This window comes from Girardinichthys multiradiatus, chromosome 9 (assembly GCF_021462225.1).
Source record: "Girardinichthys multiradiatus isolate DD_20200921_A chromosome 9, DD_fGirMul_XY1, whole genome shotgun sequence".
NCBI lineage: Eukaryota > Metazoa > Chordata > Actinopteri > Cyprinodontiformes > Goodeidae > Girardinichthys > Girardinichthys multiradiatus.
The window spans coordinates 48,831,012-48,847,896 of record NC_061802.1 but is presented as its reverse complement, the minus strand read 5'-3'; the positions used below and the strand labels follow the sequence as shown (position 1 = coordinate 48,847,896).

General features: G+C 40.5%; 1 protein-coding gene across 4 annotated transcripts in view; it reads left to right on the top strand.

Moving 5' to 3' along the window:
• Positions 1 to 16,885, top strand: part of szt2 (SZT2 subunit of KICSTOR complex) — a 247,870-nt gene that overhangs the window by 153,993 nt on the left and 76,992 nt on the right. For 2 of the 4 annotated variants that reach the window (XM_047374206.1, XM_047374203.1), the window contains exons 50-57: positions 3,533 to 3,712; positions 4,411 to 4,593; positions 4,937 to 5,136; positions 5,297 to 5,463; positions 9,318 to 9,415; positions 9,558 to 9,690; positions 11,872 to 12,002; positions 13,229 to 13,276. In XM_047374206.1, coding sequence (XP_047230162.1) covers positions 3,533 to 3,712; positions 4,411 to 4,593; positions 4,937 to 5,136; positions 5,297 to 5,463; positions 9,318 to 9,415; positions 9,558 to 9,690; positions 11,872 to 12,002; positions 13,229 to 13,276 — 1,140 coding nt within the window. The remainder of the gene's footprint in view (positions 1 to 3,532; positions 3,713 to 4,410; positions 4,594 to 4,936; positions 5,137 to 5,296; positions 5,464 to 9,317; positions 9,416 to 9,557; positions 9,691 to 11,871; positions 12,003 to 13,228; positions 13,277 to 16,885) is intronic. The other 2 variants (XM_047374204.1, XM_047374205.1) reach the window with 2 other exon arrangements.

The following is a 16,885-nucleotide window of genomic DNA, read 5'->3' as shown; positions in this document are numbered from 1 at the left end:
GTAGGAGTAGTTCTGTTACTTTTCATTCTGATATATTCTTTTTAAGAACTCAAATTCCTCTTGTGGTATATAAAAATTTATTTTTTGGATGATTATCCTCTCCGATATCGGATGCTGTGAAGCTTGAAGGATTTTTGCTGATACTTTTTTACTTTTGGAGATTTGTTATGATGTATCACTATAGCAACAAGGTGTTTTTTACAAACGAGAGCAGCTGATTAATATTTCAAAAGTGTAAATAACTACAACCCAAAATCCCTGATGAGTAGAAAAGTAGGCATCGTGGATGCAGAAGAGACACAAGTAAAAGAAGAGAGATGGCCAGGAAGGAGCGGCAAACATAATTGAGGTGGACTAGCAATACTTGTGAACAACAGATGGTGTCATCCAGGACATGTTACTGTGTGGTGTTGTTTCTGCAGTCCAGATATTGAACGGTTAGCAGTAAGTTTTTATCCATATTATTTACCCCGAGAGTTCACCGGTGTTATTTTGGCAAATGTTTACATTTTACCTTTAGTGTTTAGCCTTTTAGCAACTGAGCTTAAGAGAAACAGGAATAGGTCGAACACTATTTCAATCATGGGAGATGAAGTGGAGGTGGTGGAGGAGAACAAATACCTTGGTGTTCACCTGGACAACAAACTGGAGTGGAGATGCAACTGTGAAGCCGTCTACAAGATGGGACAGAGCAGACTGTACTTGAGGTAGCTTAGGTCCTTCAGTGATTGCAGCAAGATGCTGCATATCTTCTATAAGTCTTTTGTGGAGAGTGTGATCTCTTGTGCCATTATTTGCTGGGGTAGCAGCATCAGAGCCAGGCACTTAAAAAAGCTCAACAAGCTGATAAAGAAGGCTGGTTCTGTTCTGGGGACTCCTATGGAAACTTTGGAGATTATTGTGCAAAGAGGGATTCTTTATAAAATGAAGAACATTATGGAGAACCCTGAGCATCCTCCTCATGAGACTGTGGTCAAGTACTTTTTAATTGAATTGATCTGAATAAATAGTCTCTGTCTGGGTCAGTAGAATATACAATCATGGGGGAGACTGCTGACATGACAAATGCTCAGATGTCATTGACACCCACCACAAGGAGGGTAAGCCACAAATGCAATTGCTAAAAAAGCTGATTGTTCACCGCTGTATCAAGCATATTCATAGAAAGTTGAGATTAAGAATTTGGGGAACTTGCCAACAAGAAGTTGTATAGTGAAAAACAACTTTAAACCAGGAATTATGAATCCATAATTCATGGACTGGACAATGAGGGGTCTGACTACTTTAAATAGATTTATAAAAGGGGGGCAATTCAAAAGTTTTCAGACCCTGCAGAAAGAATTTAACCTAGAAAATCAGGGCTTTTATATGTATCTATAGGTACGAGATTATTATCAAAAAGAAGTAAGACCAGGAAAATCAGGGGAGATTAATAAAGTTACAGATACACACGTGGACAAAATTGTTGGTACCCCACGTTTAATGAAAGAAAAACCCACAATTGTCACGGAAATAACTTGAATCAGACAAAGGTAATAATAACAATTCTATAAAAATGAACAAATAAAAGTCAGACATTGCTTTTCAAACATGCTTCAACAGAATTATTTCAAAAAATAAACTCATGAAACAGGCCTGGACAAAAATGATGATACCCTTAATATTTTGTTGCACAACCTTTTGAAGGCAGTGACTGCAATCAAACAATTCCTATAACTGTCAATGAGACTTCTGTACCTCTCAGCAGGTATTTTGCCCCACTCCTCATGAGCAAACTGCTCAGTTGTCTCAGGTTTGAAGGGTGCCTTTTCCAGACAGCATGTTTCAGCTCCTTCCAAAGATGCTCAAATGGATTTAGGTCAGGGCTCATAGAAGGTGACTTCAGAATAGTCCAATGTTTTCCTCTTAGCCATTCTTGGGTGTTTTTAGCTGTGTGTTTTGGGTCATTATCCTGTTGCAAGACCCATGACCAGCGACTAAGACCAAGCTTTCTGACACTAGTATCAGTGTTGTGAAGCACTTTTTGATCTGTCTTGAGAGGTGCTATATAAATAAAATGTTACTTACTTACTTACTAGACAGCACATTTCTCTCTAGAATCCCTTGATAGTCTTGAGATTTCATTATACCCTGCACAGATTCAAGACACCCTGTGCCAGATGCAGCAAAGCAGTCCCAGAACATAACAGTAGGGACAGTGTTATTTTGTTCATAGGCTTCATTTTTCCATCTGTGAACATTGAGCTGATGTGCCTTGCCAAAAAGTTAAATTTTTGTCTCATCTGTCCAAAGGACATTCTCCCAGAAGCTTTGTGGCTTGTCAACATGTAGTTTGGCAAATTCCAGCCTGGTTTTTTATTATTTGTTTTCAACAATGGTGTTCTCCTTGATCATCTACCATTAAGTCCACTTTGCCTCAAACAACATCGGATGTTGTGATCTGACACTGATGTTCCTAGAGCTTGAAGTTCACCTTTAATCTCTTTAGAAGTTTTTCTGGGCTCTTTTGTGACCGTTTGTATTATCCATCTCTTTGTTTACAAGCCCTTTCCTATTTGTGGACCACAAAAAGAAAAACAAAGTCTGTTTTAATGTGATTGGTTAAAATATTTATAAAAAATATTATATTGTAAATATAAATATTTATAAATTAAATGACAATATTTCTGACATATATACAAAATTATTGTTTGTATTTTGGAATATAAATTAATGTTTTTAATTGAGAACCAAAAGCTGTATTAGAATTGCTCGACTATCTGAGACTACCTGCAATGATGAGCTTATCCTTTTTTTAAATCTTTTTTTTCTATCTTTTGTTAATTTTCAAAAGAATCATAACCTAAAACTTAAACAGCAACTACCAAGACATCTAAAATAAAATACCAAAAAAAAAGATTTAGTACCATATACAATGACAGTGATAAAAAACAACTATGTATAATAAATTTGGAATTTGCTACAACTCATCATAGCAGGGCTGTCCAGAGTGCAGTCAGAGGCCACAAATTGAAAGATTCCCCCCCAAGTAATTTAGGAATGAAACAAACATTGTCAGCTCAGGTGGTTGATAGAGATTGAGTCTTCTATTTACATTTAAATTTTTGCATTCTCTTTCATTGCATAATAAAATGAATCACATCTATCTGTTACATTTACTAAAAACAGACTTTGCAAACCAGAATCCTTTCTTCTAATATGGCAACGATCCTAACCTGTTTAGTTTTGGATCTACCATGATGAACAAATTCATTTTCTACAAACAATCTGACAAATGTGTCTGTTTAATTGAGATACTGCATGCTTAGTTTCTGGTTGTAAAAAAAAATCACAATCTGTTTTTTGTAGATTTATTTTTTATTGACAATTTTGGGCCATATGACAAAAGGTTTAGACACCACTGCATTACAGAATGAACACACTATCCAATACTATACCTGAAGTATTTTTAATGTCATTGCTTGTACTAATACATTATCCATCTTTAATAATGAAAGATTTAATAAGATGATTTCCTGTTTTCTCTTTTTAGGCATTGCCTGCATTGCACTTTCATTTGTGGATGCTCAAGGTTGCCCCCTTCAGGTTGCAGCTCAGGACTGTCTCCCTGTGCCAAAATCTGAACCTTGCACCCCCCCTCTTCACCCAGAACATTTTGATGAGCTGACAACTGTGATTAAAGCAGAAGCCAAAAACATCGGTCAACAATCAGGTACCAGACCCACACATTGGCTTGTGTGGTTGGTCTAAGAAATAAATGTGGTTGATGTGAAATGAAAAGTTTTTATGTAATTCAAACGAGTTCTGTACAGAGTAACCTTCTTACAGTATATATATCTGTATTTCTCTCATTTTACTGCGCAGTCTAAGTCTGTTGTTTAATCATGAACACTTGCTGGTGGTCATGATTGGTGCTGGTAACAATTTACTGTTAATATGAGCGTCTTTCTATCTATATGAAGAAATTTTCCATTGAATTTCAGCAAACTTATGATTATATTAAAATTAGTCTCAGAGAACAAATAAGAGTTTTCTTAATTAATATTTATGAAGAAATCAACATACATGAAGAAGGTTTAAGTTGTACTTTAGATCAAAACTGTACAAAAGAGTGCTGGGGAAGGAGTTTGAGGAAGAAATAGCCTCTTAGCAGAATGTTAAATAATTTGGATTGTGCATGCTGTTAAATTAAAACACCCTTTAACAGCCCCAACTGATCAAATAAAATGTTCCCAGATTATGTTTGACTCAGTAGAATAGAACTGTGTCCTAATACCTTTACAATGTGAAGAATCCATAAAGGCAAAGGAGGGTATATATTATCATCATATTTTTACTTTATTTCTTTGAATGTCAGCTCCTTGTCGCAGGCTGCAGTATTCGTATCTCTGTTTATCTTTCTCTCAACAGCCCGACTATATGTGCGCTTTGATATTTGGGAACAGGGGAACATCAGCCCCTTGCAGCTGAGTGATAAACTGCAGGGGGCGCTGCGCCATGCACTCTGTGATGCCATCATGGAGCTTAGAGTCTTGCCAAATCCTCTTTGTCTTGGTGTCCTAGCAAGCAAAGTTCAGCGACAAGAAACCAAAGGTAACGTTAACTTAACAGTTATAATTTCTCTAAGAGTCTACCTCCAGATTTTAAATCTATCAAACATTTTTGCAGTCTAGAGTAACAAGTATTAAGTAAAACCATCACAAATCCTCGGTTTCCCTCTGAATTTTCAAAGGGGCATTACACATTGTCAGTTTTTTTTTTTTTTTTTGATAACAATACTAGTACATTTTACAGGTTGAAAAAATAAATGAATGTTGCTTGTTAGTTTTATGACACACATAATCCTGTTTAGGATCTACTGGTGTATTGATTGCAAATATTAGCAAATGTTCACAAACTTTCTTTTCACTTTGTGTCATTGTGAAACCTTTTTCAGGACAAGGAACATCTTTACCTGAGATGAATGAAATGAATGACAGCCTCAGGCAACGTAGTGGCTCACAGGTCTTTAAGACTAGCCCTTCTCCACTCACCCTAAACCAGTCTGTATGCAACAATCCGACTACAGGGACCAGCACACCAGAATCTACTACACCCACCAATAAAAGCACACGCCGGAGCTTCTGGGATATACTGGTCAGCATATCGAACAGTGAAAGATTTTTTATTACTTAGCTGTTCTTTCAACAATATAATGGCTTCTTCACTACATTTTTTACTGTTCATTATTTAATTAGTATTTTAGCCAATGTGTATAGTAAATATATAAATAGAGCCAATCTTTTTCTTACATCAGAGTAAGCCCGACTCAGCAGAGCTTGGGAGCCCCAAGACAACCGATGACATTGTTCAAGAAAAGGGAGAAGAAGGCCGGGCACCACGGCGAAGACACAAGACAGAGAACGTGAAGCAGCAGTGGAGTCAAGAGAGAGCTGTAGCTGTGGAGCTGGAGCAAGCTCAGAGGTGGGGGAGGTGGTGCGATATAATATGGCTTTAGTCTTTAAGTAAGTAAAGTAAAGTAAATGTTTATGTATATAGCACCTTTCACAGACATTAAAGGTCACAAGGTGCTTTACAGAAGTGCACAATTATACATTAAGATAAAACAATAAAGGCACACAAAATGTAATAAAAACCATCACTATGAGGGTAGTGGTAAATATAATAGTCACAAGCCTATAGTAGCATAACTACATCCAACGCACTGGAACTGTTAAAAAGATTTGCAAAAGAGATTTCATTTTAAGTTTTGCTCTTCAAAACTTCCACAGAATCAAGAGAATGTAACGAGAGCGGGAGATCGTTCCAACGCTTTGGCGCAACAGCCTGGAAGGAACGATCTCCTCTAGTCTTAAAACGGGTGTAAGGGACCTTAAGAAGATTCTGATCCAATGACCTTAGCCTTCGAGAAGGGATATACGGACACAACAGGGCTCTAATGTATCGGGGAGCCTGACCATGGAGAGCTTTAAAAGTCAGAACCAGAATTTTGAAATTAAAGCGAAAAACCACTGGAAGCCAATGGAGAGATTTTAAAATTGGGGTAATATGAGCCCTTCAGTTGGTGCGAGTCAGCAACCTAGCCGCCGCATTTTGGACCTGCTGCAGACGAGACAGCTCCTTTTTGTTAAGACAAGAAAAAAGGCTATTACAATAGTCTAAATGAGAAGACACAAAAGCATGAATGATCAGCTCAAGATCGTCAGCTTGGAAGTCCAAAGTGAAGCTTCTGCAAAATAAATGCTTAGATTATGAACAGTTGATTCACATTATGACATCTTTCCAGTTACTTTTTAGTTCCAATCTATCTCTGTCCATTTCCTGTCTATACATTGCAAAATAAACACCATTGGTGCCAAATAATATTAAAGGAAACAAAAAAACTATTGTGGTAGAGGCTTTACCTCTAACACTCAGGGCCATTGTACCCCTAAAACTGCCCTTATCACTTGTCTGCACTTAGTTTTTACATTTTATTGACAAATAATAGGGCAAATAATAAGTATGCTGTGCGTCCATATTATGCGGCAACCGCACTGATGCGTCTGTCGATCTCCCGCTCCATTTTTCCACTCACTCGTGAACAAGACCCAGAGATACTTGAACTCCACTTGACACAGAAACTCCCTTCCAAGCTGGAGAGGGCAAACCACCCTTTTCCGGTTGTGAGTCCACGGGATTGGAGGACAGTTGATCCTCATTCTCACCACTTCGCACATGGCCGCGAACTGCCCCAGTGCATGCTGTAGGTGTTGGCTAGAGGGGGCCAGCAGGACCACGTCATGTGCAAAAAGGACAGACAAAATCCACTGGTCCCCAAACCGGACCCCCTCCTCTCCATGAAAGTTATAAACAGGACCGGTGACAAAGGGCAGCCCTGCCAGAGTCCAACATGCTCCGGGATCAGGCCCGACTTAAGCTGGCAATGCAAACCAAACACCTGCTCTGCTTGTATTGGCTCCGATCTGTGTAGCAGTGTATAATTGTGTGTTTGTGAGTTCAACTAGGTAAATGTGTCTCTAGTGTAAACCGCTTTGAGTGGTCAGTATGACTGGAAAGGCGCTATATAAGTTCAGTTCATTTACCATATGTACAGACTGGATGGCACTTAATAAAGGCCCCCTGACTCTGTACTCCTGAAGAGTCCCCCACAGGGCACCACGAGGGACATGGTCGGACAATGCCTTCTCCAGATCCACAAAACACCTGTTTTGACATGACCAGTTGTGCAAACTTCCATAAACCCTCGAGCACCTTGTAGAGGGTGTACACTCCAGACTTCCAGTACAACACAGACAATCATCTCCAGAAACACTTGGAATACTAGAAACTGAGTACAGGGAGCTGATGGACTGCTTTGTGGCATGGTGTAGAAACAATAATTTCATCTTGAACGTGAATAAAACAAAGGATGTGATCATAGATTTTAAAAGAAACAGGTCTAGGTCCATCATACGAAAAGAAGTGGAGGAGTATAAATACCTCGGTGTTCACCTGGACAACAGACTGGAATGGAGATGCAACTGTAAACCTGTCTACACAAAGCGACAGAGCAGACTATACTTCTTGAGAAAGCTTAGGTCTTTCGGTGTTTGCAGAAAGATGCCCTCATATCATCTAAGGGTCTCTTGTGGAGATTGTGATGTATTCTGGCATCATGTGTTGGGATAGCCACCAACTTGGAAAAAGCTCAACAAGCTCATAAAGAAGGCTGGCTCTGTTTTGGGGACTCTTCTGGTGCCTCTGGAGATCATTGTGCAAAGAAGGATTCTTTATAAAATGAGGATCATTATGAAGAACCTTGAGCATCATCTACATGAGACTGTCACATAAAAACAAAGTGCCTTCAGTCAGAGACTTCTTCAGATCTGCTGTAAGACAGAGAGCTCTTCACCCCAGTCAGGGTCAGGTGGGCTTTTTTTGGATGTGAGGTTGCTGGCTTTTGGATCGGTCTAGTGGTGATGGTGGAGCTGAACTGGTTGGTGGTTCTTCATGGACTAGAGTTGTAGTGGCGATGATGTGTGTTTGCGGGGGCATGGTGGGTGCCCTCGCTAACACATAACAAAACTTTCTTCTTTGTTTTTTTGGTTTGTTTGCGCCCTTATCTGAATGGGGACGGAGGTTGTTGGGGGGCAGTGTTGGGGTCTGGGCTGGGGTCATTAGGGCAGTGCCTGCCTTAGACTGGACTTGTGGCTTGTGCAGTCTGCCAGTCTCCACCCCGGAATGAAGGGGACCACCTCCTGGGGCTGGTTTCCCCTCTGAGGTATTGGTACCTGGACCTGTGAGTTTAGAACGTGTATGGGGAGTGCGAGTGACTGTACGCCGTCCATTCTGGTGTATCTTCACATTGGCTGTGAGGATGTGTGGGAACGTGTGATTGCGACTGTGTGCACCTGATTTTCTGTCATGTTGGGTTTTGCTTTCCCCCTCTTCTGGATCATCTTCCAGAAAATATGCCCTTCTTGTCACACTCCCTGCCGGTAGCTGGTGTCTCTGTCTGCCAGTGTGTTGGTGGTTCTCGATATCTGGGGCTGGGTGCTCAGGTGTGTGCCAGCTCACTCTCAGTGGCTGCTTGGCTCTGTCTGATGTCTACTGGGGGGTGGTGTGCCCTTGTGTATCTGGGGGGCCTTTGGATGTCTGTGACTCCGATCTCCAGTGTCCACCTCAGGTCCTGGGGTGCTGTTTTTGGGCTCCTCAGGATATTGAATATTCTGATGGAGAAACCTTATACACAAGCGCACTCATACATACACCCACAGGTGTTTGTATTCAGATGTTTAGAGATATACAGATTTACTCTATATTGAGCTGCGGTTGCCACTAAATACATAGATTTTTTACCGTGTACTTTTTCAGTAATGTTACTGTTGCATATGCTTTTGTTGTTTGTCCCTGTATTTTTTTCTTCTTTCTTTCTCTCTTTCTGCAGGTGTAGAAGCAGACTTCTAGGGTGTAATCTTGTATTCTCTTTATCCTTCTTTCTATTGTATTCTTATCTCTTCTACCTTTTAACGTTCTGCTCCATGTCTCTTCCTTCTCTGTTTTTTCCCTTTTGTTTCTGTCACCATGTTCATTGCATTTTAAATAATCCCAAAGCAATTTCTGATAAAGGTTTATACATATATCAAGTTGAGCAAAATATTGAACGCTAACCCTAACACAGTGACAAAGAAAGGATGTGTCCATTTAAACAGTGTACGTAAATATTTGGTTCAGTTGTAACTGGTCACTTATGGTTCCACCATATGAGGTTTAACCATGTGTAAAAACCTTTAAAATGTTGTTCAAATCAGCTAGGTTATGTTGTGGTTGTTCAGGAGGCAGGTCTCTCAGTTGGAGGAGGGCGATGCAGGCACTTTACACCCTGTCTACCAGGATACTTGCCAGCTATGGCTCACTTTCATGGCTAAACTTGGTGAGTTCTTGTCTATGTCCTAGCACCGAATCAAAAGACATTTCCAGAATTCTTCTGACAATTGCAGGTTTTCTGTTCAATGAGCTGTCATACCTCTTCCTGTTTCTCTTTCTATAAACTTATGACTGCTGCTGGTGAAAAGGCTGCCCCTCCATTCAACAGTGCACAACTGAAATTGCATCCAACTTCCTGCTCCCTTCTATCTTGACAGAGATCATTAATCTGGTCAGTTCTCTGGCCAGTGATACAACAGTGAAATCATTCGAAAGGACAAGGTGAGTAGTTTGCTCCAATTTATTACATTCATAGGCATAAAACTAATGCTGAGAATCAGCCATTTCCTATTAGAATACTACTGATGGAATCTGCTGCTCTAAAAAACATTGCTTATAAAAGTCATGTCTTCCATTCCAAAAATAATGTTTTATTCCTGTGCCTGCATAAAAATCAAAACTTCACAGGTTTCAACCATTTCATACAACTCACTATAATTTCCGTTTTATGAACTGCTGGGTGCCTGAAATAATTCTCAAGCTCAAACATGAATAGTTCAAAACTAGGGTTATGCAGTTTACCACCTTTTAATTAGAAGCTATGGCACAATCACCGGTAAGAACGAAACATCAACGATATGCTTCACATTGACTATAGCCTGTCCATACTTTAACTACAAACTTGATACTCAAATTATTACCATAGCTCCATTAGCACAACTGCAGCACACAGGCAATCTTGAACGACAGTACATGCTGTGTTGCGTTGATGTTGTGTGTTTGCGAGGGCCTCCACCATGCCCCCGCAAACACACATCAACACAACTTTCTTTTTGTTGTTTTGTTTGCTTTTTTGCGCCCTTCTCTGGGTCAGGACAGAGCTTGTTGGGGGGTGGACTAGGGCTGGGCCAGCGTCGTTCAGGTGGTGTCGGCTTGTGCAGTCTGCTGGTCTCCTCCCCGGAATTGAGGGAACCACCTCCTGGGTCTGGGGGCTGGTTGCCCCTCTGGGTTATTGGTACCTGGACCTTGAAGTATAGTGTGTATGGGGAGTGCGAGTGAGTGTACGCCATCCGTTCTTGTGTATCTTCACGTTGGGTGAAGCTACACACACACACACTCCCTGCCGGTAGCTGGTGTCTCTATGCCAGTGTGTTGGTGGTTCTCGGTATCTGGGGCTGGGTGCTGGGGTGTGTGCCAGCTCACTCCCGGTGGCTGCTTGGTGAGGTCTAGGCCCCCTGGCTCTGACGGGCCTTAGGTCTCTGGGGGGGCCTTTGGATGTCTGTGGCTCCGATCTCCTGTGTCAACTTCAAGTCCTGGGGCGTGTACATGAGCGTGATTGACACTGCTAAGACATTCCTCCTAATTCTGATTAGTTGTTTTTGACCGGTGGCAGTGTGTTTCTGCAAATGGCACTAGGGCCAATGGGAAGAGCTAGAGGAGCTTGTTTTTTTCAAAGATATTCGGTCTCATCTTCTACTGTCAGGACATAGTGACAGTTTTAACAAACATGTAAAAAATATTTTTTCACAGTTACCTACCGTAGCTTTAAGAAGGAATTTAGGCCCTCACCTATGGCCATGAACTTTGGGTCATAACCGAAAGAACGAGATCACGGATCCAAGTGGCTGAAAAGAGCTTCCTCCGTTGGGCTGCCGGGTACTCTTTAGAGATAGGGTGAGGAGCTCAGGCCATCCGGGAGGGGCTCGGAGTAGAGCCGCTGCTCCTCCACATCCAGAGGAGCCAGTTGAGGTGGCTCGGGTATCTATATCGACTGCCTACTTTACGCCTTCCTTGGGAAGTGTTCCAGGCACGTCCCACCGGGAGGAGGCCCAGGGGACGGCCCAGGACACGCTGGAGGTACTATGTCTCTCGACTGGCCTGGGAACGCCTTGGGCTCCCCCTGGAGGAGCTGGAGGAGGTGTCTGGGGAGAGGGATGTGTGGGTGTCTGCTGAGTCTGCTGCCCCCGCGACCCGGTCCCGGATAAGCGAAAGACGACGAGTACGAGTACAACACTTGTCTTTGAAATGCTCTGACCAGCACACTCATAAAGTATCTGTAATCTAACCTCAAAATACATGTATATTGAAAATAAACTTCAACTATTTTGAGAAAATTGCAACACTTTGACAGAATAGTTAAGACTTTGTATATGAGGTTTTGTTGAGAATGTAAGAATAGATATCTTACCTTCAGTAGCTAGCTCTCTTAGTGTGATTGTTTCATGATTATGAAACAATGTTTAGTTTCCAGGCAATAATTGGTCAGCGTGGTTAGAGCAAATCCAATTTTATCTAACTTAGACCGCTAGGAACGTTTTAATTTCTTGAAAGTTTCAGCTCACCCACTGTGAGGTTACATCACAGAAATAATTTTACACTATGTTCTTCAGTGCTTTATTTTTACTTGTCACTCTGTTTTAAATGCTACAAAATTGTTTTCTCTGTGTTTCTAATCTTTTGTAGCTGCCCCTCTACTGGAGATGTGTTTGTTCCATTTCCTTTCGTCCAGCAGCTCAGCCACCCTCCAGATGCTAAAAGAAGCTTCATTCTCATTGGCCGAAATTTCCAACAGTGGCACTATTGCACAGAGCAAGGTAACTGATGAAGTCTGTTATTCACAGCAATGACTTACAGACTAAATATCTATCAAATATCAAATACGCAGTTCAGTGATCAGTAAACCAACATTTACATTGATACTTTTGGCTGTTTGCATGTTGTATAGCTATAAGGCTACCTGCAGCAGCAAAATACTTTGATATTTAAATATAGCTCTTTACCGGACACCACTGTAACACCACATTCCTTTGAAATTTTGACTGTCACTTTAGGTCCTGAAAAAATCACAAAGTGCTAAATGATCAACCAGTGAAATTTTTCAGCAATCATATTTCTTGTTTTCTGCCTTTGACATGCTTTGGTCAAATTATCACAGACAGACAGTGTAGTAAATCCCTAGGTAACCTGGTGTATACTTTGTATATGTTCTTAAAAGCTAAAATAAACACAGCTCTTCTTTGGAGTATGTTTTGTAATTTGTTTGCTCAACCATGCAACTTGAATTTTAACAGAGTAAACACTTAATACCACCTACCAAACATTGTTGTAATCCACAAGGAAAATAGATTAAACTAAATAAAAATGTTTCTGCCTTAAAGAGACCTATAGATCTTTATTTTTACCAATTTGTTCCCTTCCCAACTTTGCTATAGTTTTTAAGGACTGACAAAAAAATCCTCCCAAAATGGACTAATCCCTGAAAATGTTTTCTTTGTGCAAACCATAAAACAGATTGTTGATAGAGCATTATTTGTAATTGTTCTTCTGACATTATTATAATTTCATAACAGGACATAAAAAACAGCAAAGAACTGAAAGTAAGAGGCTTTTATTTATTTTTAACCTTTGCATTAATGAAGTCACCCAAATTTGGGCCTTTAGAAGAACAGCTCATTTTCATTTGATAAATACAGAATGGTAAAGAAATTAAAGGTTTTAAATGTGAGAAAATGTGCAGACAAAATCAAAATGCCAGACCAAAAAACAAATTATTAAAATATTTTATGAGGAGCTGATTCTGAAACATTTTTGGGTAAATTTAAATAGTTATTTCTGCTTTAAGCCCCTGCAATGCCACGTTTTGTAGCAAAGCTTTAAACATGCTGGATTTGCTGCTGCTCTCTGATTCTGTGTTTCTCTGTCCATGCCAACTGCCTAACCCCATCAGATTTACCAAACATTTGCTTACATCATTATGTGTTGATCTGTGTTTCACTGTTCATCTTGCTTTGCTGTTTGTACCATCTCTGTTTGGCTGCAGAAGACAGTTCAGATGAGGAAAGCTCCCCAAGGCTAAATAGGTTCACACGTAAGTTTGGCTCTTAGATTAACAATAATAATAGTCTTATGTTTTACATTTTGAATGAATAATCTGTCACAGAATTCAACAAAAACAAACCGGCTCAAATAAAAAGTGTTATTAACCATTTTTACTCAAGGCATGAAATTTCAGGTTAGCCTTTTCTTTTAATAAAGCTGCACAAAAATCAGTAGAGTAGTTTCCAGATATATGCAGTTGGACCTCAAGCAGTAAGAAGGCACCAAAACAACAGAATGCAATTTTTTGGCAAAAAGTGATGGTATTGTTATATTACTAAAGCTCTCTGGCCTTACGAATACTACAGGACTACAGGACTTTGAATCTTCTAAAAACTACAATGCTGTTTTACTAGTTTTTGGTAACGATGCCGCCTCATCATTTTCTGTTTCCAGTGTGCTTTATTTACAACCCCAGAGTATCTCTTTTATATATTATCTTGTACAGATTATATACATACTGTTATTGTGTTGTTCCCTCAAATACATTAAGTCCTCACTTGCTAATGTTGGAAAAAAATCTTATAGATTTCCTGGTAACTATGTTGATTTGGCATCAAGTCTTAGAACCCCAATGCCAATGATAGCTGCAAGCAGACGCACGGTAGGAGCTGAGTCCACAGGTGTTCTCCATCAGCCTCATCGGGAGAGGAGCTTATGTACCCAACGTTGCCAACACTCCGGTGCCTGAGTGTTAACCTGCAGTGGTTACCTCCAGTTCCGAGCTTCTTATTCAGTCTGCGTATGCATTAGATCCAGACTCTCTCTTCGTAAGAGAACCTCACGGATTATCTTCTCAGTTGGCTGCACTCGGGTTTCAAGTCTCCTCTTGCTACCTGTGAACAAACCTGGCTCACCCTCCACCGTGCATCCCTCCAAGATCATCCACCTGGTGCCACCTCCACCTCAAGTGCAAGTAAAACAGAATTACCTAGACTTTTCACTTACCCGACACGCTCCCGGAGTTTTCCATCATCTCACCTCTCCTCCCCCCTGGCGGATTTTCTAATCACCCTGTGTAAGCAAAGAAATATATCAAGATCAGCAACCCAGAATATTACCTGTCACTTACCATTGATCCCTTCTCCATGCAACGGCAAGTTTCGGTTTCTCCAGCAATCAAAATATTTCTTCATAAACTTGTCAAATCATTTCCTGTTTTCCTGAGTGTATTTCTGCATGTGGGTCAAAGCAGGTAGAAAAACGATGACAATTTGCTCACGCAGTTGTTCACAAAGTGGTGAACCTCACCCCATTCTTGCTTGTGAACAACTGAATAAATAAAGCTTATCGGTTTAAACATTAATTAATTTCAAAAACACTTTATTAAGCCAAAAGGGAAATTTAATATATTTGTATATCTTCAATTATACAGTACTGTGCAAAAGTTCTAGGTAGGTGTGAAAAAATGCTGTAAACAAAGAATGCTTTCAGAAATACAGGTCCTTCTCAAAATATTAGCATATTGTGATAAAGTTAATTATTTTCCATAATGTCATGATGAAAATTTAACATTCATATATTTTAGATTCATTGCACACTAACTGAAATATTTCAGGTCTTTTATTGTCTTAATACAGATGATTTTGGCATACAGCTCATGAAAACCCAAAATTCCTATCTCACAAAATTAGCATATCATTAAAAGGGTCTCTAAACGAGCTATGAACCTAATCATCTGAATCAACGAGTTAACTCTAAACACCTGCAAAAGATTCCTGAGGCCTTTAAAACTCCCAGCCTGGTTCATCACTCAAAACCCCAATCATGGGTAAGACTGCCGACTTGACTGCTGTCCAGAAGGCCACTATTGACACCCTCAAGCAAGAGGGTAAGACACAGAAAGAAATTTCTGAACGAATAGGCTGTTCCCAGAGTGCTGTATCAAGGCACCTCAGTGGGAAGTCTGTGGGAAGGAAAAAGTGTGGCAGAAAACGCTGCACAACAAGAAGAGGTGACCGGACCCTGAGGAAGATTGTGGAGAAAGGCCGATTCCAGACCTTGGGGGACCTGCGGAAGCAGTGGACTGAGTCTGGAGTAGAAACATCTAGAGCCACCGTGCACAGGCGTGTGCAGGAAATGGGCTACAGGTGGCGCATTCCCCAGGTCAAGCCACTTTTGAACCAGAAACAGCGGCAGAAGCACCTGACCTGGGCTACAGAGAAGCAGCACTGGACTGTTGCTCAGTGGTCCAAAGTACTTTTTTCGGATGAAAGCAAATTCTGCATGTCATTCAGAAATCAAGGTGCCAGAGTCTGGAGGAAGACTGGGGAGAAGGAAATGCCAAAATGCCAGAAGTCCAGTGTCAAGTACCCACAGTCAGTGATGGTCTGGGTTGTCGTGTCAGCTGCTGGTGTTGGTCCACTGTGTTTTATCAAGGGCACGGTCAATGCAGCTAGCTATCAGGAGATTTTGGAGCACTTCATGCTTCCATCTGCTGAAAAGCTTTATGGAGATGAAGATTTCATTTTTCAGCACGACCTGGCACCTGCTCACAGTGCCAAAACCACTGGTAAATGGTTTACTGACCATGGTATCACTGTGCTCAATTGGCCTGCCAACTCTCCTGACCTGAACCCCATAGAGAATCTGTGGGATATTGTGAAGAGAACGTTGAGAGACTCAAGACCCAACACTCTGGATGAGCTAAAGGCCGCTATCGAAGCATCCTGGGCCTCCATAAGACCTCAGCAGTGCCACAGGCTGATTGCCTCCATGCCACGCCGCATTGAAGCAGTCATTTCTGCCAAAGGATTCCCGACCAAGTATTGAGTGCATAACTGTATATGATTATTTGAAGGTTGACGTTTTTTGTATTAAAAACACTTTTCTTTTATTGGTCGGATGAAATATGCTAATTTTGTGAGATAGGAATTTTGGGTTTTCATGAGCTGTATGCCAAAATCATCCGTATTAAGACAATAAAAGACCTGAAATATTTCAGTTAGTGTGCAATGAATCTAAAATATATGAATGTTAAATTTTCATCATGACATTATGGAAAATAATTAACTTTATCACAATATGCTAATATTTTGAGAAGGACCTGTATAAATGACTGACATTATTATCAATTTACATAATACCAAGGGAGGGAACCCACTCATACAGTCGAAGTCATGTTGAAGGCATTCACGCTATTGAGATCCTGTTTCTCTTTATTCTTTATTGTGTGAATGCTGAAGGCATTCTCCTAATGCTTATCTGTTATATAGTTTTGTGTCACTTTCAGCAATTTATTTCTCCAGAATCATGAGAGGTGACAACACAATCTCTTCAGATTATGTCAGAGGGTCATCTAAACCAGTGTTTCCCAACCAACCCTACTCCTCAAGTACCCTTGCCTTACATGTTTTAGTGGCTCTGGTCCAGTACACTAGGTTTAAATGATTTTATGACCTCCTCAGCAGCCATCAGGGCTGCAGAAATCTGATAATCACTTTCATTATCACTTTTCATTTAAGAGGAACATTTAAGAAGAGCACCTCACTCCTGACTTCCCAACCCTGCTTGAGAAGCAGGGTTGGGAAGTCAGGAGTGATCTATACTATACTATATGATATTATATGATCTATACTATAACCAGAGTACTTTAGAATGC